The sequence below is a fragment of the Suricata suricatta genome, chromosome 1, assembly GCF_006229205.1.
Source record: "Suricata suricatta isolate VVHF042 chromosome 1, meerkat_22Aug2017_6uvM2_HiC, whole genome shotgun sequence".
Lineage (NCBI taxonomy): Eukaryota > Metazoa > Chordata > Mammalia > Carnivora > Herpestidae > Suricata > Suricata suricatta.
In genome coordinates this window covers 163,100,110-163,122,190 of record NC_043700.1, presented here as the reverse complement: position 1 = coordinate 163,122,190, position 22,081 = coordinate 163,100,110, and the positions used below count along the sequence as shown (strand labels likewise).

Genomic DNA, 22,081 nt, shown 5'->3' with positions numbered 1-22,081 from the left:
TATTGTGCTAGAAGCTTTCTGTGTATTATCTCTCAGTGTACATTGATCTCCCTCTGAATTCCTAGTACCAAGAGCCTGGAATCCCCTGACAACACCTCTCTGACTTAGACTACCTCTCGGAACTCAGTTCATTCATTCTGCTCCTCCCTTCACTCTTTGTGTTCTACCCTCACTGGCCTCCCTGCTCACATAACAAGCCAAACATTATCCCACATCGGGGATATTACATTAGCTCTTCCCTCTCACTGGAATGCTTTGTGCCCTGATGTTGGAATGCCTCGCAGAAATTATTCACTTAGATTTCCAAACATCAGTTTACCAAAGAAGACTTCCATGGCAGTCATTACCAGTTCATCACTTTCCAACATTTGGCCTACCTCTTTCTATCTTGTCCCTCTGCTTTTGTTTCTTCATAGCACCTGATCCATTGATTTATCATCTACCTCTTACCCATAAGTAAGCTCTACCTGTTTTTTTTCTCAAGAATATATTGCACAGAGCCTAGATAGATCAGTGCCTTGCACATAGATAGCATCAATACATATTTGCCAAATGAATGAAGGTTGTCCTTTGCCATCTCTTGAATTATTTGTATGACTTAAGCCCTTGATGCATTATTCACATCCAAAGACTTCTTTTCCATGTGATATCTTTAAAGAACATAAAAATATGAGCTCTAATGGAAAGTCTTTTATTGTGATTTAACTTTTCGCCTCATGGTAACAGAGATAACTAGATACTATCCCACAAACATAATAGAGTACTATGTATTTATAGAGGCTGAGGTTCTAAATATAGGCTTCATCACTGAAGGCTACAGAAATACATAAAATTAGATAACTATGAGAGTTATAAGACAAATACTTGAAGTTTGTGGAGTGCTCTACAGTCCAGGTAATCAACCTGCAAATACTTACTAAATGTCCACTGTATGCTTGGGACTGGTGCTCAGCTTTGTAATCATTACTAGCACTTCTTTCTCTCCATCTTTCCCTCTGTTTTTCAAGACTTTAACTGTTATTTCTGTATTGCTGATACCCTTGTGTTGCTTTTATGCTCATATTTTCAATTTGTATAAAATATCTGTTGTGCAGCTTCCATCTCAAACTTTGTGTGTTTAAGTCTTCTCTGACCCGTCTCCCAGACTTGAGGACTCAGAACTGTTTTGTTTTTCAATGGATACCAACTGTGGCTCATTTAAGCAGATAAGGAAGACTGTTGGGAAATGGACAGGAACTATATCCACTGTACCTTCTTTATAATGCCTGCCTTAGATTTTAAATCCTAGGTTTAAGCATTCATTTTTACCAGCCTTGGGGCAATCCTGGGCTGTAAGCCTCCAAAGACAATGAGGATCAATATCTATCTTTTCAGCTTCATGGTAGATGGGTTCCTGCCTCTCATCAAAGCTCTTGTATACTGTGGGAAATTCCCCTTGCATGAGAAGGAACTCAGATACTAAGTACCCAAAGTAAATAATACATCTCTCTTTCTTTTCCACTACTCCCTCCCTTCCCTCTAAATCTTACCTTCTGATAATCACCAAATATTCTTTCAAAGGGATCTTGTTCTTCTAAATTTCCATTGCTACTTTCCAGTTCCAGGTAGCTTCGTGTCAGTCTACATCTTTTGACCATGTTCATTTAGCATGGCAATAGCGTTCATTGCGTTCATTGTGTTGTTACTATGTGCGGCATTATGCTAAGCACTTCACCTGTCATTTTTAATTTCATGTTCATAACGACTCTACGAGATGAATGTCACTATTGCCCTCAGATGCCTGGACTTAGAAAAGTTAACTACCTTTCCCAGGAGCACACAGCTAATTAGGGATGGAATCAAGATTCAGATCAGGCATTGACACAGGAGACTATGTCTTCTGTTTCATTAATTTTTTGGTTAATATGCCATTATTCTGCTCAAAAATTACAATAGTCTTTAATTCTTACCACAGAAGACATAAATTCCTCTTTTTAGGTTTGAAGACTTTCTGTAATCTAACCATTACTAATTGACCGACTTCATTTCCGAGTCTTTCCTAGACACCAGTTACTCTTACCTTCTATCCTGGCCTCGACTTATTTTATGCCCAATGTCTTTATAATGGTGAGCAATTGCATTAATTGGATGGCAGTCTGATGATTGGGTTCCTGGTCCCTTCATGTATCTTAGTGTAGAGCCTAACAAATAAACTGGTAATGTTTCTAGATAACCACTAAGAAAATGTTAGCATGTATTTCTGCTTAGTTTTTTAAATCTAATCTTTAAGTATAAGTCAAGGAAGTTCTAAGCTTTCACACAGAATTTTGTAATTATTAGGAATTTGTTATTTGGGGATATTTGTATTTTTTAAAGAATTATGTTTGGTGTTAGGAAAGGAAATTTTGCTTGCCAGTTCATAGGACTATGATACTGCCTGGTGAACTAGAAGTAAAAGAAAGAACTTAAAATGAAAGAAATATTCCTTAAATTCATAAGTGAGGAAAGAGGACTAGCATTGCCTTTTGAATGGAATGAAGACATTTTTTAAGATAAAATTCAGAGTGATGAATAAAGTATACCATTATATAAAATAATCTGAGTGTATAAATCTCGTTATAGCTAAAAATTATAAAGATTATTCAAGCTCCAAAAATATTTTTGAACAGCTACTACATATAAGAAACTCTGTTGCTGTGACGAATACAAAGATGGTGGGGCACCTGACTGGCTTGGTCACTAGCGTGTGGCTCTTGATCTCAGGGTTGTGAGTTTGAGCCCCATGTTGGGTGTAGAGGTTACTTAAAATCTTAAACAAAAAAAGAATACAGAGATGGAAAAAGACTTGGAATCTATCCCAGATAACTTAAGAATTTCATAGGTTAAATTAATAAGTTAAAACTATAATGTATATGTATTATATATATAGTATTCTAAATATATTATTTATATATAAGTATAATATATATAATATATATAACAAAACTTTCTAAAATTTAGGAGGTTATTATTAGTACTAGTGCTCTGATGAACTAACATAAATACTTCAGGATAAATATTTCTTATGCTTTTAATTCTATAAAGATAGCTCTGATTGCATACTGTATTAGAACTTAGAACTAAAATAGATTCTAATTGAATTCTTCATAACTGGAAGTTGGATTTTTTAGAGGAGTGGGGCTTTTAAATTTTCGTCTCATTTCATAAAGAAAACAAAAGAGTTCCTGGAATCTTCCAATTCTTAAAAAAAATAAAATGTGGACAAGGCCAGGCAGTTATCCCCAGAGTTCTCACACTGATAGTTTCCCAAAGTCCATGATCTTTACTTTGGCTCTTGTCCAGGTTGCAGGAGAATGCGTATCCCTTCCTTCCGCCTTAGGAAAGCCAGCTCCACATCTGTGCTCTGACCCTGCTCTTTTCTGCTTCCTTAGGAACTCATTGTTAGGTAGGATTCCATCTCTCCTGTATTTTCATCTTGTTTCCTCACAAGTAGATCGTTCCCATGAGCATGTAAGCAAACTCAAGTTTATCCAGCTTTAAAAACAAAACAAAACCTCTCTCAACTGCCTTGAGTAATTCCTATCTCTCTCCTCCCTTTGTGCTGTTTTCTCATTTGTCTAAGTCCCTGTGCCTATTTCTCTGTGTTAGGAAACTCAGCTATGTCTCTTGTTCTTGTGTGTAACAGCCTTATAAAGAAGAGGTCTTATAGTGCCCTGCAGTGTTAGTGTCCCCTGTTCCCCAGGGCCTGGCACTTCCAAGAGTATCTCCAGTGTGTGCTGCATGTGCTCTGCTGTTGTGTCCTGGCCACTTTATTCTTCATGCCAGTTTCTGCAGAGACACCCTTTGCTTGTTACGGGCAGTGTTTGTATGTAGTGCATTTTAACTAGATATGCTCTGGTTTGCTTGTGAAGAGAGACCCGTCACCACTGCCGCTGGAACCGAGGCCTTGCAAAACTCCTTAGTCAGCAGATGCAGTGTCGGCAGGAGTTTGGGCCAGTCTTCTGGAGAAGGGGGTGGGGGGCCCCTGTGCTGGGACAAAGGCAAGTGTGAGTGGGAAGGGCAGTTCCACTGGAGTTTGGGGGGTGGCAGGCTTGATGTAAGCAAGGTAGGTGGTGAGTGTTGGCCCTGTGCTGGTTCCTGCAGGTGGCCTTGTGCTGAAGGGTGGGGAGAGAGAAAGGGGACCTGCCAGTTTCTTTGTTACTGGATGGGTCTCTCTATGAATGCTGCCTACCTGGGACACTCCAATATAAGCAACTCATCTCTCCACTCGGTGTCCAGGTGCTCTTCAGATCACTGTTTCTAGGCTGTATGTAAGATACGCTTTTCTCCAAGAGCAGCCCCAATGTCTGTTAAGCTCTTCAAGAGTCAAGCACACTGACTTTTAAAAACCGCAGTTTCTAAGCCCCACTGGTTGCAAGAACTCATGAAATTCAGGCCCTCTCATTTTCCAAGCCAATTGCTAAGGGGATTCATTTCCCCATGCAGCCCCCTGTGTGCTAGTTTGTCTCTCACCCTTCTCCAGGACCCCTCCTCACTGCCTTGGCCGTGATCCATTTATCTCCCAAGCCATGTCTCCATACTTCCTACCATCTTTGATGTGGCCTCTTTCCTACCTTTAGATGTGGAGCTTGTTCTGCCAGTCTTCATACTGATTTCTGGGGTATGTAGTATCTGGTAGTTATCTAGTTATATTCATGAGATGAGGTAAGCCTAGGGTCATCCTATTCTGCCACCATCTTCCTTCAGAACTACCTGCTGCAATTTTTTTATTTTGGCTTCCATGACACTAAACCGCCCTGCTTTTCTTCCCACTCCTAGCTGTTACAAATAATTCTTTCTCACCTGACATTTTAAAATAGAGCCGTGTGTATGCCCTGGAGAATAGTAAGGGATGAGGTCGAGATATAAGCAGGGGCCTGACTGTTTAGGAGCTCAGTGAAATGTAATAAAATTATTGTCAATGCTACTAAAATTATACTTTTATATATATAAGTTCACAAAATACTTAAATGTGGTGACTTTTTTTAATGTGACATCTATATATTACTGTGAAGGAGCAACGAGCATTGAAAAGTATGATCTTCGTACAAATATGTGGACTCCTGTAGCAAATATGAATGGGAGGAGACTACAGTTTGGTGTTGCCGTGTTAGATGACAAACTGTATGTGGTCGGAGGAAGAGATGGACTGAAGACCCTGAACACTGTAGAGTGCTACAACCCCAAAACCAAAACCTGGAGTGTGATGCCTCCTATGTCCACCCACAGGCACGGCCTTGGTGCGTATAACCATGCACGTTCATTCGTGACTCCTAACATTAAGCTTCCACAGCATTTTTACATCCTGTACCAGGCGGAAGACCAGTGTGGTGGCTGCTGAGTCAGCAGCAACCAGTCACAAAGCATTCCTTCACTCTTTCACTGAGAAGTAAATCAGGGAAAAGAGGCATAAACGTAAGTGTAACAGCAACCAGCTCAAGTAAAAACATGGATGTTTTAGCCTTTTAGTATACCATGATGGGCTGGTAAGTTGCCTTTTAAAATAATGTGTTGTTTAAAATACGTATTGGCAATCAGTGTTAATCTAACCTAACTGAAATGCTTATTTAGAAAGCTTTAGCATTATTGTTTTTCATCTCTATCCCCTGGTTTTTAAGCACAAATGAGGGGCGCTTGGGTGGCTCAGTCGGTTAAACGTCCGACTTCGGCTCAGGTCATGATCTCACAGTTCGTGGGTTCGAGACCCGCATCAGGCTCTGTGCCTTGAACCTGCTTCAGATTCTGTGTCTCCTACTCTCTCTGCCCCTCCCCTACTCATGCTCTCTGTCTCAATAATAAATAAACATTAAAAAAATTTTTTTTAAGCAGGAATGAGTAAAAACCCAGGGAAATCTTGAGCTTTCACAGAGAATATAATGATAGAGACTTTTTATTCTGTCATTCAATAATTCACTAAACTGACACTGGCTAGCACATACTATGAGCCACGCTCTGTTCTGTAGGTTTGCAAAGATGAAGAAGACACTGTCTTTACTCTGAGGTGATAGAAGATAATTTAGGGTCTTGTATCAGAGGATCTATGTTTTCTGATAGGAGAAAGAATTGATGAAATAAAAAGAATTGTCTGATGAGTGAAGCAGATGGAAATAAAATTAGATGGGGCTTGAAATGTATGTGTATCACCCAGTTTTTGCTGCGTAACTCCAAAGGTCAGAGGTTTAAAACAACAACCACATATTTAGCTCATGGACCTGTGGGTTCTCGGAACCATTTTTCTGGTCTGGGCTGCCTGTCTGAGATGATTTCTGCTGGGTTTTTTCATGGATCTCTGTGGGCCCACAGGCCAGCGAGGTGATCTAGGATAGGCTCATTCACACGTGGAGTGGTGGGTATGCTGGTGTGCTGTTGGCCTGGGCAACAGACAACTGGGCCAGCTGCCTGTAATCATTCACCAGGCTAGCCAGGCCTCTTCCCGTGGTGCCAGTCACAGGGTTTCAAAAGCAGCAAGAGAAGGCAAGCCCCGGTGCACAAAAAGGCTTCACGCTTCTGCTTGCATTGTGCTTGCTAGTGTTGCACTGGCCAAAACAAGTCACCTGGGCAAACCCAGATCCAAAGAGTAAAGAACAAGACCACTCTTCTTATTTGTGTATGTATATATGTATTTATATTAATATTTATATGAGTCTAGTTGACACACAATGTCACATCGGCTCAGGTATACAGCTTAGTGATCTGACACGTTCATACATTATGCTGTGTTCACCGTAAGTATAGCTGCTCTCTGTCCTGTTACACATCCCTATTTCAGTACCATTGACTACATTCCTTATGCTCTGCCTTTTGTTCCTGGGACTTTCTCATTCAATAACTAGAGGCCTATATTTCCTTCTCCACCCATTTTTCCCAGCCCTCCATCATCTCCCTTCCGTCTGGCAACTATCAGTTTGTTCTCTGTATTTGTAGTTCTTTTTTTAAAAATTTTTAATGTTTGTTTATTTTTGAGAGAGACAGACAGACTGTGAGTGGGAGGGAGACACAGAATCAGAAGCAGGCTCCAGGCTCTGAGCTGTTAGCACAGAGCCCGACGCTGAACTTGAACTCACTAACCTCGAGATCAGGACCTGGGCCAAAGTCGGATACTTAACCAACTGAGCCACCCAGGCGCCCCTGTATTTATAATTCTGACTCTGCTCTTTTTTTGTTTATAGATTTCTTAGATTTCATTTATGAGTGGAATCACATGGTATTTGCCTTTCTTAGTCTACTTAGTTCATTTAGCATAATACCCTCTAGGTCCATCCATGTGTCAAATGGGATGATCTCATCATTTTTATGGCTCTGTGTGTGTGTGTGTGTGTGTGTGTGTACATACCACATCTTATCCTTCATTTATTGATGGACACTGTTCTTTATGGGAGGAGCTATAGAGTCACATTGAAAATAGGCAGGCATTCAGTGGTAAGACAAATTTGTGACTATATTGTCAATTTATCACAGTTTGGAAAAGGTTTCAATTGCAATAAAGAATTTGATAGGTCATCATAAAAGATGAATTAAAAGATGGATGAGTAGCAATGAAGGCATAATTCAGTTTAGCTAGCATAGCTTTGTACTACATTTAATTTATGAATGCTGAGCACCAGAGCAGAGGCTGCCCAAAAAAGCCAGTACTAGTAACGTAAATTATCTAGGCATGAAGATTGGTGTGATAGTGGATACACCAAAAAAGTCAAAGAAATAAGTGCTTCTACTATTTGTAATTAGGTTTCAGTTAAAGGTGATCTTAAGTTTCAAGTTTGGTAAAATAGTAAAATCAGAGGGTTAGGGGCAAGGTATTGAGAGAGGAGCTAAAAATTAGCTATATGAAATTTAATAAAAGCAACTACAAAATATTAATCTTGATTCCATGAAACTTATTATATTGACCCAGAATGGGAAGGTATCTAAAAAGCAGTATGAATGAGACTTATAAACTTGAGTTGACCAAAATGTCCAAGGTCAGTAGTGTGATTCTACTGCATACTTTCCCCCATCATGGAGAAAAGAAATTTAATTTTAACTTAAGGTAAAATTTTAGAGTACATAGAATGAGAATGCCCATGATCCAGCTATATTTTGTGCAAATCAGATTGTCCAGAGAATACTGTCCTTAATTCTAGGTACCATACAAGGCTTTATTCAAGCAAGTCAGAGGAGAATGATCATACAGTTCAAATATGTTCTTTAAGTTTTTTTTTCAGATCTTTCATTCAAAATAGCCTTGTTCTTACTAATTTATCATATAATAAATCAATGTTATAAATTTGAACTTATAAAAGAAATTCTTACATAGGAAACACTCCTTTTATCTCTTTTATATGTGAGAATTACCTAAAGATCTCATTTTGAGTGGTTCTGCTGCTAAAATGTATTTTCAAAGATACTGTTTAAGGAGTTGAGTTAGATAGACCCATTGTCTTTCCTTCCAACCCTTTAATTAACTATACACACATATGTATACACATATTAGTGGATATATTTTATATATATTTGGAGCTGTGCGTGTGTGTGTGTGTGTGTGTGTGTGTGTAGTTTGTGCATACTGCTCCCTTTACCTCACCTTCTCTTCTCTTAGATGTCTCTCTGTCTGGTTTCCTAACTTCACTCATGTTTTTGTTCTAATGTCATTTCATCAGAGAGGTCTTCCCTGACCCTCCCTACCCTTTTACTCAGTTCCATTTTTCTTACCATTTATCAATACCTGAAATATATTTTGCCTGTTTCCTGATTAAAATATTGGGTCCATGTTATCTTTATTAAGTGCTTGGCACTTAATAAAAATTAAATAGATATTTGGTGAATAAGCGAACAAAGGAATCTGGCTTGTTTCCCTGATGATGAATCACATCCATGATTGTGGTATCATCTCTAACTACAGTAAAATGTCATGAATTTGAATTAATAGGGGGAAAGGAATAAAAATGATTTTTCAAACATATCTTAAATCTGAATTATCTGAATTATTGAAAGATATTTAAAAATTTTTTTTTATTTATAAGGAGGATTTACTGGGGCTCCTTGATGGCTCAGGTGATTAAGTGTCAGACTTCAGCTCAGGTCATGATCTCACGGTCTGTGAGTTCAAGCCCTGCATGGGGCTGTGTGCTGACAGCTTGGAGCCTGGAGCCTGCTTTGGGTTCTATGTCTCCCTTTTTCTCTGCCCCACTCACACTCTGTCTCCTTCTGTGTCTCAAAAATTAATAAATGTTTAAAACTTTATTAAATAAGGAGGATTTATTTTTAAGGGTTTTTTTTAAGTTTATGTATTTATTTTGAGAGAGAGAGAGAGAGAGCACAATCAGGTGAGGGGCAGAGAGAAGGAGAGACAGAATCCCAAGCAGGCTCCATGCCATCAGCACAGAACCAGATGCTAGGCTTGAACTCACCAACCATGAGATCATGACCTGAGCCAAGATCAAGAGTCAGATACTTAATGGACTGAACCACCCAGGTGCTCCTATTTTTTAATTTTTAAAAAAGTGTTTTTTATTTTTGAGAGAGAGAGAGAAAGAGTGGAAGAGGAGCAGAGAGAGAAGGAGACAGAGGATCTGAAGCAGGGTCTGTGGTGAAGCCTGATGCTTGAACCCAGGAGCTTCAAGATCATGACCTGAGCCAAAGTCAGTTGCTTAACCAACTTAGCCACCCAGCCACCCCCAAAAATCTTTTAAATATGGCAATGTGTACATATTGTAGAGTTTTAAATAAGTTTCCACTGTTGGACCTCAAGATACTGCCTCTAAAACTTACAGGACCAGGGGTACCTGGGTGGCTCAGGTGGTTGAGTGACCAACTTTTGATTTTGGCTGATGTCATGATCTCACAGTTTGTGGGTTTGAGCCCCACGTCAGGCTCTGCACTGACAGCACAGAGCCTGCTTGGGATTCTTTGTCTCTCTCTCCCTCTGCCCCTGCCCTGCTCATGCACGCTGTCTCACTCTCTCTCAAAAATAAATAAACATTAAAAAAATCTTACAAGTCCAGAGCTATAGTGCTATTCCGTCCTGCCCGCATCGCCCCCCGCATGCACCATCCTACCACCAGGAAGAGCTGTGTGGCAACCAGACATCTTTATCATAAATGTTTCCTTATTAAATTTGCATGTTTAAGGTTCAGTGTACCACCCAAAGCAGTCTACCAATTCAATAAAATCCCTTTCAAAATGCCAATGACATTTTTCAAAGAAATAGAACAAATAATTCTAAAATTTGGATGAAATCACACACACAAAACAACAGAAAAGCCAAAACAATCTTGAGGGAGGTCAAAGCAGAGGCATCATGCTCCCTGATTTCAAACTATACTACAAAGCTATAGCAATTAAGACATTATTGTTATTTGACTGAAAAACAGACACAGAGATCAGTGGGCCAGAAGTAAACCCATGCAGACGTGCTCAACTTATTACAGCAAAAGAGCTGAGAATATACAGTGGGGAAAGGACATTCTTCAATAAGTGGTGCTGGGAAAACTGGATAGTCACACACAAAAGAGTGCAAGTGGACCATTATCTTACAAAAATAAACTCAAAATGAACTGAAGACTGGAGCATAAGACCTGGAACCATAAAACTCGCAGATGCAATCATAGGCAGTGTCTTTATATTTCAGTTGAAATGTGACCTCTTAAGTCCTGGCTGTCTTGCTGTCTGCTTGCAGGTGTGGCTGTCCTGGAAGGCCCCATGTACGCCGTGGGAGGACACGATGGCTGGAGCTATCTGAATACAGTGGAAAGATGGGACCCTCAGGCTCGTCAGTGGAATTTTGTTGCTACTATGTCTACCCCCAGAAGCACAGTAGGTGTGGCTGTACTAAGTGGAAAGTAAGGAAGTATTTAAAATTCCGTTTAAAACACAACAAACCAAATTTATTAAGCTACATCATCTGACTTAAAAATATTCATAAATAAATCACTAAAGAGAAACACTTTCTTTGAGTGATGCAGACTTTTAAAATAAGTCTCAGGGAGCCTGGGTGGATTAGTCGGTTAAGGGTCTGACTTCAGCTCAGGTCATGATCTCTCGGTTTGTGGGTTCGAGCCCTGCTCCGGCTCTCTACTGACAGCTCAGAGCCTGGAGCCTGCTTGGCATTCTGTGTCTCCCTCTCTCTCTACTCCTCCCCTGTGTGTGCTGGTCTTTCTCTCTCTCTCTCTCTCTCTCTCTCGAAAATTAAAAAAAAATTTTTTTAATAGTCTCTTTTTATCACAGTTCTAAATATAAATAACCCAGCAGTATTAGGCTTCCATTCTAGTGTGCAGATATTATAAATTTCAAGTTGTTTTACATGAAGAAATTTTATAAAAATATTCAATTTGGTAAAAATCTGGTAGTTCATAGAATTTTAGAAGTATATAGTTTTAAATTTTTTTTATTTTTGAGAAAGCACAAGTGGGGAAGGAGCAGGGGGGCGGGTACAGAGGATCTGAAACAGGCTCTGCACTGAAAGTAATGAGCCCGATGTCGGGCTTGGACTCAAACTCTGAGATCATGACCTGAGCCGAAGTTGGATGCTCAACTGACTGAGCCCCCCAGGTGCCCCAAAAGCATATAGTGTTTTAAACATAGTGTAGGCCCCCTCAGTGTTTTTCTAAATAATTCCTTCCATCTCTTCTGACTTATCTTTACTTTTATTTCTTTCTTATCTTGGGGAACTGCTAAAAACTGAAATGGATTTAGCAAGGTACAGTCTTGGCTCTTGCCTGAAGGCACTAAAGTAAACAGATTTGGACAGAGCCGTCACCAATAGCTCTAGGTAACTCAGAGACTAAATACATATCAAAGGCCTTTCTTCCTTAAAATGAAGCTCTATATGGTTATTAAGTAAAAGTTATTTGTTGCATACCTTTACTCATTTAAAATGCTTTATTACCACTTCCAGAAGGGGGAAGGAATCTAAGTTAAAATATAGAGACCAAAAATTATTTGTAGAATTGTGTTACTGATTGGTAACAAATCAGTAAACAAAAATGGGATAATATTAGTAAAATGTTTATACTTTATGACCCAAGGTCTTATTTCCTCAGAACTTATTAGTCATGGCCCACTTTTTAAAATGTATCTGATCTCCACACCCCTCTCTTCATTTGTTTTGGCTAAAGAAAGAACTTCAAAATTCATCTTTCCTAAGTCTTTGGTAGCAGAGTTAGCCACCAAAGAATCTAGTAAATGAGAAAAAAAAGAGAGAAAACTAACAGTATCTTCTTAGTTTTGGCCCTTCAGTTAAAAATTCTGGGATTAGGTCATTGAACTAATTCTCGTTCACTGACCTACTTCTTAGCCCTTATTTCTGGCTAGAATTATTTCTTTCTGACAGTACAAAAGAAAAACTGCTTTACTTAAAATCTTACTTCTAGACCTACAGCAGAGTTGACTCCTAGACGCGGAGATGTCTTACTTGCCTCTGTCCCCCCCTCTCCACCTCTCTCTCCTCTGCCCATGCATATTGCACTCCAGCGGAACTCACTTATTTGTGAAACATGCATTTTGTTTCACCCTCTCATTGTCTTTTAGCCCACCCCATCCATCGTAGAGTGTTGTTGCCCTGGGTTCATACCTGGCAAATTCAGCATCCTTGAAACTTACTCAGCTGTCATCTCTGGAAAACTTTCCCCACTGCTCCCCGCCCCGTGGTAAATTGTCCATTCCATCCTCTGCATTTTCAGTGCGCATAATTTGTACGTGATTGTACTGTAGCAGGTACCACTCGATCGTTGTTATTTACTCATCCATCTCCTATAGGATAGCTTAGTCTTGAGTGACCTCATCTAACTTTTTGTTCCTTAGACCTCGCATGGCACCTGGAACATAACCTGAAGTGTATGACCTTAGTGCAGAATGTCCTGGTACCACTTAGGTGTCATGGTACTTAATCACAGCTAACCTGTCAACTAGCATTTTTCTAAGCATGCTTTAAAACAAAGCAGAAATATTTTAAAAGATTTTGTTGGTTTCTATTTTTTAAGTTTATTTCTTTATTTTGAGAGAGAGAGGGTATGGGGAGGCAGGGAGAGAGGGAGAGAGAGAATCCCAAGCAGGCTCTGCGCTGACAGCAGGGGCTCCATCATGACTTGACCCAAAATCAAGAGTCAGAGGCTTGACTGAGCCACCCAGGTGCCCTGCTTTCCATTCTTAGGTACATATCTAGAATCTGAAAAAATAGAAATTATGTTGTTTTTTAAAAAGATTGAAAAAAATTATGCATATTTTCTCTATTACTCCTTTGTGATTTAGAACAAATCATCCCTATGCCTCAATTTTTTATCTATATAATGAAAAGCCTAAATAATTACTATTTTTGTTATTTTGAACTTATTTTACAATGCTTCCTGATACAAAATATGATTGTTTCTTATATATATATATATATATACATATATATATATATAACTGTTTCTTTAGAGAACTGTTTGAATGTTTTTTATGAGTTATAGCCTATATCTTGAAAATGTCAAAATGTTAAAATTTCTCTTTCTACCATGTTTAAGAGAAGAAGCTTTATCTAGAATTCCAGTTGCTCAGGCTACTTTTAAGCCACTGGTTGACAAATATTTTTTGGCGGTAGAATCTCTCTTCCAAATGAAACCTTATAAAAAGCTAAATACTTAAGGCAAATTAGAGTTTAAGCCTATAACATCTATTTATTATAAAAATCAATGTAGAAGAACTACTCTGTTTATAAAAACACCCAAATTATTTCTGTTTTTGTTGTTGTTGTTATGCAGTATAAAGAAAAGATTCGTAGATCAGTAGCTGAAAATGAGAACAGTTATTTTAACTAATAGAGCAATTTAATTGGAATCTCAGGGAACTTTTCAGTTAAACTGTTAGTGTAGTTTGAAAGTAGTCGCATTTTTTTTCTGTTAAATCTCAATGCCCACCAACCCCTTGCATTCTTGAGCATAATTTTAAAAGACAGGCAAGACTACGTTATTTTAAAGCATACAGTACAATTTGGCACAATTTTGCAATTTGATATAATGTTTATCTCCTTCCTGTAATAGATATTGTCATGGGGAAGAGAAATGAGCTGAGAATCTTTCAAAGCCTTTAATTGAACCAAGTGACATTTTTGAAAATTATTAAAACTTCAATTTTAAATGTACCATTTTGGGGACCTCCTCAAGTCCTCCACAGAATCCTATTCTTAGAAAACAATTTGAAAACTACTGCTTGAGATAATGTTTCTTCAGAAAATGTTATTGATACATTTTTAGCCCTTACCATTAGCCGAGTATAAACATTGTTTGGACACTTAAGATCTAAAAATGCCATCTTCCTCAGTTTGTTAAGTGTCCAACTCTTGACTTCAGCTCAGGTGAATATCTTGGGGTTTGTGAGGTGGAGCTCCACATCGGGCTCCATGCGGACAGCCCAGAGAGCCTGCTTGGGATCCTCTCTCTCCCTCTCTCCCCCCCCCCCCCCCCCCCCCCCCCCCCCCCCCCCCCCGCCGCCCTCCGCTCACATTCACTTGTGTGATCTCTCTCTCTCTCAAAATAAATAAACTCTATTTTAAAAATTAAAAAAAAATTTAAGTGCCACTTTCTAAAAGAATACAAATAAAGATATAATTTATTTTTCCCCTTAAACATTTACACCATTGTAAGGCACTATTCAAACTATTTTAAATTTGATCACAGGAATCCTGTGAGGCAGGGGTTAGGGATGTTTTAGATGATGAAATTCAGGCAGGTGGAGGTTAAATAACCTGTCCACAGTCAGAGCTAGTAAGTGTTAGGACCAAGATTCAAATTCAGAGGGTTTGGCTCCAAAGTTCACCTCTTACTCTTGAACTACAGCACTTTTCCTAGTCAAGACACATGAGTTCACTGTGAAGAGGGGGCGTGTCTTGAATCCTGTTGTTGGGTGTCTGTGTGTGTATACATGGTGTTTTAAATTATGAATATTTTCTAATTGTTGATGTCTTCTAATATTCTGTAATCCCATATTCAGACAATTATTCTACAAGTATTAGTTAAAAATGAGAATAGTTTAACATTAAGAATAACACAAATAAGCAGTTTTTAACAAAGTTTCAAATAAATTTTAATTTCCATTCCATTAATATAAAGTTTACATAGGATAAGATACTGCTATAGCCACATGTTTCTATTTAAGATATGATCATCTTCTCATGTAAGAACCAGTTTGAATCAGTGATCATCAGGAAAATACAAATCAAAACTACACCTGTCAGAATGTCTAAAATTAATAACACAGGAAACAACAGATACTGGCAAAGATGCAGAGAAAAGGGAACCCTCTTTCACTTTTGGTGGGAATGCAAACTGATGCACCCACTCTGGAAGACAGTATGGAGGGTCCTCAAAAAGTGAAAAACAGAACTATCCTACAACCCAGCAATTGTACTACTAAATATTTACACAAAGGATACAGGAATATGGATTCTAAGGGATACATGCACCCCAATATTTATAGCAGCATTATCAACAATAGCCAAATTATGGAAAGAGCCCAAATGTCCATCAACTGATGAATGGGTAAAGAAGATATGGTGTATACACACACACACATACACACACACACATACATACACATATGTGTATGTATGTGTGTGTGTGTGTATATACATGCTACATATATATGTATCCATACATATGTATACATGTAGTATATATGTATACATATACACACACATACATATCAGCCTTCAAAAATCTTGCCATTTGCAATGACATGCATGGAGCTGGGGAGTATTATGCTAAGCAAAATAAATCAGAGAAAGAAAAATACCATATGATTTCATTCATGTGTGGAATTTAAGAAACAAAATAGAAGAACATAGTGGGGAAAAAAGATGCAAACCTAACTATAGGTAACACACTGAGGGTTGCTGAGTAGGAAGGTAGATGGGTAAATGGGTGATGTATGCTAAGGTGGGCGTTTGTTGTGATGAGCACTGGGTGTTGTATAAGTGATCAGTCACTAAATTTTACACTGATATTATGCTATATGTTAACTAACTGGAATTTAAAGAAAAACTTCAAGATTGAAAAAAAGAAGAAAAAGAAAAGAGCCAGGTTAAGTGGCATAGCATACTTTACATTATGAATTAAAATTAACAAATGCCTTGTGGCACCTGTGTGGCTCTATCAGTTAAGCATCGACTATGGTTGCAGCTCAGGGCATGATCTCATGGTTCATCAGTTCAAACCCCACATTGGGCTCTATGACAACAGTGTGGAGCCTGCTTGGGATTCTCTCTGCCCCTCCCACACACACTCTCTCTCTCTCTCAAGATAAATAAACTTTAAAAAATCCAGATGTCTTTAAAATATATATGTGTGTGTGTATTTACATAAATATGAATACTTAGAGTTTTATTTGGCAGATATTTGGCATAGTTCAAATATTATTCCTTGAGGTTAAAAAATAGTTAAATATTAACTAAGGTGTCTATAAATCCAAAATGTGAAGACTTTTATATAAGCAATGAACTGAATTTTTTACTCTTTTTGAAAAAACTATTAGGAAAATATCCATAAAGAGCTTCCCAAGTGAGTAGTAAATACAAGATTTTGTGCTTACTGAAAATATTCAAATGCTCAACTGCTTAAAATATTTTATATATATTTTAAGTTCAGAGTAAAAGACTTCCAAATTAATGAAGTATACTGATTGATAATGAATTAAAATTTATCTACTAGGTAACATTTAGGCATTAACATTACCATATTCATTTTCAGCAACTCACAGTCTCCTCTGCAGTAATCTGAATTAATAAAGGATCACTGTTCACATGTAATAAATATTAATTGATACATCACACTTTCGAGCAATCCTTTCATCCTCCTATGTCACCGTTACAAGAACATCACAGGTGACTGCTCGCCGCACAACTGCTCATCACTATCACTGTGTCCTGATTCTGCTTCTGACCCCGTATTAGCCTCTTAATCTCCCTGAGCCTGTTTCTTCGCCCATGAAACAGGAGTATAAATGGGTTCTTATGGCTTCGTTGACATGATTAAATTAATACGGGTAAAATGTCTAGCCTGTTAGTGTCTTTCTTTTATAACCTGGTCCTATCTTAGCTATTTGAGAGATCAGTGATGGTGTATTTATATACCACATTTTATACCTCTAAAATTGTGACGCATCTTAAAATCAGTGGCAACCTGCCAAACAGATGGCAGCTTTGAAATAGCGGTCATTGCTTGCATGTCAGTTTCTCTTTTTTTAATGTTTATTTATTCATTTTGAGAGAGAGAGAGAGAGAGCGCCCATATGGGCAGAGGAGGGGCAGAGAGAGACAGAATCCCAAGCAGGCTCTGTACTATCAGCGCAGAGACTGACATGGGACTCGAACCCATGAACCATGAGATCATGACCTGAGCCAAAACCAAAGTCAAATGCTTAACCAACTGAGCCACCCACACAGCCCTCTTCTTTTTTATACAGAGTGATATCTGTGCGTGCACGTGTATGTGTGTATGATGTATGTATGTATATATATGTAACACACACATACGTCACATAATTGGTAGCATATCTTCTTTCTTGATGGCATATAAATTGACAGTATGTCTTATAAACTATGGCACCTTAAATTCAATGAAATACCATAAGAATAATCTCTGTGTCTTAATCATAATGAGGACACTGTTTTTTACAGACTGTATGCAGTTGGCGGTCGTGATGGAAGCTCTTGCCTCAAATCAGTAGAATGTTTTGATCCTCATACTAATAAATGGACACTCTGTGCACAAATGTCCAAAAGGAGAGGGGGAGTCGGAGTAACGACCTGGAATGGATTGCTGTATGCTATTGGAGGACACGATGCTCCTGCCTCCAACTTGACTTCCAGACTCTCAGACTGTGTGGAAAGGTAATTTCCTGTGAAGGGAGTTTGTCTGACATTTCCAGAAAAATTCATGACTCTTTAGTGAACATCTACCATATGCAAAGCTGTTCCTTTAGGGCTTCGTAAACACTGGGTTGCCCATCTCTCAGTCTCCCTAATGCCCACTCAGGTTCTTCTCTCATTGGATCACTGCCTGCTTACAGTGGACCTTAGAACTAATTATACAAGTTATTAACTGAGTCAAATGGCAAACATTTCTTGTGTTCGTATTTTGTGCCGGACACCGTGCCTGACAAGAAAAGGAAAGGAAGTCGATGAATTTCAGAGAGAAAGAGTAGGGGCTGGAGGCTAAATAAGAAGTGACAAGGAGAGAACACTACTAGCACATTTTCATACAAAATTTAAAAACATGAAATAATAAAAGACTAATAGAGCTTAAAAGGTTAAACAAGTCATCCAAACTGGCCTCATGAAACTCAAGTGTGGGCCAGGTAAAGAGCCTAACATCAGTGGACCATTTGGACAATAGTTCAGGATCCCATCTGTTACTATTAGTCTAATTTAAGGAATGGAGAGAATTGAATGGATTTAGGAGGCAGAATCGATGGGAACTTTACAAACACTCCAAAGCAGAATGGAATATGGTTCATTCAGAAAACTGAAAGGCAGACACTGGCTGGAGAACAAAGAATGCGGGACAGTGTCAGGAAAGAAAGAGAGTCACGGTGTCAGACTAGGGTGGAGGGAGGGGCAGACATGTAGAGTCTTTAGGGCCTTATTAAAGAGTCTAGATTTTAAAGAGCAATGGGAAGTTAATAAGGGGGTGTGTGTGTGTGTGTGTGTGTGTGTGTGTGTGTGTGTGTATTATTGAATTATACTTGATTGGAAGAAGGATAAAAAGTGAAATGCAGGTTTGAGGGCAATGAGTGCTTTCTGTGAAATAAGGTTGGTTTGTTGTCTTTTGAGAAAGCAGGAAAGTTATACCTGCATTTCCCCTGTATTTGGGGAAAGCAATTCAGACTATGCTTAGTACATGTTATAGTCCAGGAAAGAAATGCGAAGCCTTTGTATACTCCACCCTATAAATTACAAGCTCACTGCAGAACCGCACCCGATAAACAACTGTTCGTTGATGCAAGAGGTATTACAAGCAATATAGGTCACTGTAGCATGATGTATCTGCTCTTAGACAGACAACTTCGGGCTGTTCTAGTTCATATATTTCATGAAAGGAACACGAAGTTTTGAAAGCAGACAGCTATAATGATGGAGTCTGGACGTCATCTTACACAGGGCTTCACGTATTGATTTCCTCAGATTTTCAGGAGACAACCAAAACCCATAAAGCAGTTTTCAATATTTACTTTAGCTCTTTTGGATAGTTAAATGTCATGGATTTACTAAATGAAACTATAATAAGTTAAAAGTTTTCAGGAAAATATTGATTTTTTTCTAAAAATATGTCCAAATGTGCCTTAGATAGCAGTAATAAGATAAATGGTAGGCTTAAAGCACTAAACTATTATTTTTTTGGATGAAAAAACTTTTAATGTTACACATGGAAGGAAAAAGTCAATTGAATCAAAAACATGTTCTGAAATAGGCATCTGGGCCCTAAGACTAAAAAGTGAAATATTTAGAAGAATAAATACAAACTAAATTGTTAAGAGTGGCTACCATTTGACTCTGCAACTAAAGTTGGAATGAAATGAGGCTAGCTATTGCTTTTTTTATATATTTTGGTATTCTTTGAATTTTTCCTACAAGAACATATTCATTCTTTGCTAATAGGAAAAAATTATAATAAATGAACCCATCTTTAAGATGACATTTATCAAATGCTTACTGTACATTCTCTCATTTAATTTTCAGTGTTATGTGGTGAGCAATAGTTTTATCAATAAAGAAACTATGATTTAAAGATGTTAAGTAACTTTACAATACCACTGAGCTAGTGATTGCAAGAATAAGGACTTGAGATTGTTCAGCCCAAATCCAAAGCCCATTCTCTAACCACTCTGCTATACTGCCCATCCCAGGTGTTTCTGGATATGCAGATATTCTCTTATGGCGGTGCAATTGTCATATTAGTCTCAGGTATATAACATAATGATTTGTCATTTGTATATATTGAGTAATGATCACAATAAGACTAGTTAACATCCATCACCATTTATAGTTACAAATCGTTTCTTGTGATGAGAACTTCTTACTCTTAGCAACTTTAAAATAAAAAGCACAGTATTATTAACTATATCATCACGCTTTGTGTTACATCCCATGATTCATGTATTTTATAAATATAGAAATGTGTACCTTCTGATCCCCCTCCCCCATTTCAACCCTCCTTGCCCTATTTCTGGCACCCACCAATCTATGAGCTCAGGCTTTTTTTGTTTTTGTTTTAGAATCCACATGTTAAGTGACATCATTGGTATTTGTTTTCTCTGACTTATTTCACTTAGCGTAATGCCCTCAAGGTTCATCCATGTTGTTGAAATAGCAAGATTTCATTCTTTTTTATGGCCAAATAATATTCCTCTGTGTGTGTGTGTGTGTGTGTGTGTGTGTGTGTGTGTGTGTGTGTGTGTGTCTTTGCTACTGTAACTAATGCTGTAGTGAACATGGGGGTGCATATATCTTTTCACATTAGTGCTTTCATTTTCTTTGGATAAAAACCCAGAAGTAGAATTACTGGATCCTATGGTATTTCTATTTTAAATTTTTTAAGGACTCTCCATATTGTTTTCTATAGCAATCGCACTGACTCACATTCCCACCAGCAGTACACAAGTGTTCTCTTTCTTCCACATCCTCACATACACTGGTTATTACCTTTTTGGTAACAGCCATTGTGGTTTTGATTTGCATTTCCCTGATGATTAGTGATGGTAAGCCCCTTTTCATGTACCTATTGGCCATCTAGATGTCTTCTTTGGGAAAATGTCTATTCAAACTCTCTGCTCATTTTTAATTGGTTTATTTGGGTTTTTTGGTTATCGAGTTGTAGGATTCTTATATCTTCTACATATTAACTTCTTATCAGATACATGATTTGGAAGCATTTTTTCCCATTCTGTAGGTTGCCTTTTCATTTTGTTGATGGTTTCCTTTGCTATGCAGAAGCTTCTTAGTTTGATGTGGTCATTTGTGTTTATTTTTACTTTTGTTGCCTTTGCTTTTTGGTGTCAAATCCAGAAAATCATTGCTGAGACCAATGTCAAGGATCTTACCCCCATGTTTTCTTCTAGGAGTTTTATGGTATCAGGTGTTACGTGCAAGTCATTCATCCATAAACTTTTTTTTACATGAAAATATTGTAAGGACAATATCAACTCCAGTTCTAAAATTTCCTTTCAGATATGATCCCAAAACAGACATGTGGACTGCGGTGGCATCTATGAGCATCAGCAGAGATGCAGTAGGGGTCTGTTTACTTGGTGATAAACTATATGCTGTTGGAGGGTATGATGGACAGACTTACCTGAATACAGTGGAGGCGTATGATCCCCAGACAAATGAGTGGACTCAGGTATGGCATTTCATTTTTCATTATTACACTTCTCCGTTTTTATTAAAACAGTTTGTTTGGTAAAACTGATCCTCTCAATTTTGTCCAATATCAAAATACACAGCATAAGCATGATAAAGTCATCTCTTAATTAAATATATGAAAACAAGAAGGACTGTTTAATTTTATAACATAATTAAAATCCAAAATTATCTTTGAAGTGTAAGTTAATACTCAGGGAAATTATTAATAGTTTGGATCTGCCACCATTTGCTAACAGGGAGTTGATGAGATATTCTAGTATTGCTAAAGCAGATAAGACCACGAGACAGCGATGGCAAAGAGAGGGGGAGGGGTGGCTGGGTGGCTCAGTTGGTTATGCATCTGACTGGCTCAGGTCATGACATTATAGTTCATGAGTTCGAGCCCTGCATAGGGCTCTGTGATGAACAGCTTAGAGCCTGGAGCCTGCTTCAGATTCTGTCTCTCCCTCCCTCTGCTCCTCCCCCACTCATGCTCTGTCTCTGTCTCTCAAAAATAAATAAATGTTTCAAACAAAAGTAAAAAAAAGTTTTTAAAATAAGAGGGAGAGATTGTAGAAAATAAGAAAAAAGATAGAAATTAGAAAAATTTGAACCAATTATCCATCCATGAGCAATAATTTTTAAATATCTGGGAGCAGATCAAATGTCTGGTCATCACCAAATAAAGAATAAATCAAATCTTAAATTATATTA

General features: G+C 38.1%; 1 protein-coding gene across 3 annotated transcripts in view; it reads left to right on the top strand.

The window, feature by feature from the left end:
• Positions 1–22,081, top strand: part of KLHL5 (kelch like family member 5) — an 87,065-nt gene that overhangs the window by 59,018 nt on the left and 5,966 nt on the right. For all 3 annotated transcript variants that reach the window (XM_029947283.1, XM_029947294.1, XM_029947303.1), the window contains 4 exons: positions 5,034–5,258; positions 10,673–10,835; positions 17,645–17,857; positions 21,194–21,365. In XM_029947283.1, the coding sequence (XP_029803143.1) occupies positions 5,034–5,258; positions 10,673–10,835; positions 17,645–17,857; positions 21,194–21,365 (773 nt within the window). The remainder of the gene's footprint in view (positions 1–5,033; positions 5,259–10,672; positions 10,836–17,644; positions 17,858–21,193; positions 21,366–22,081) is intronic.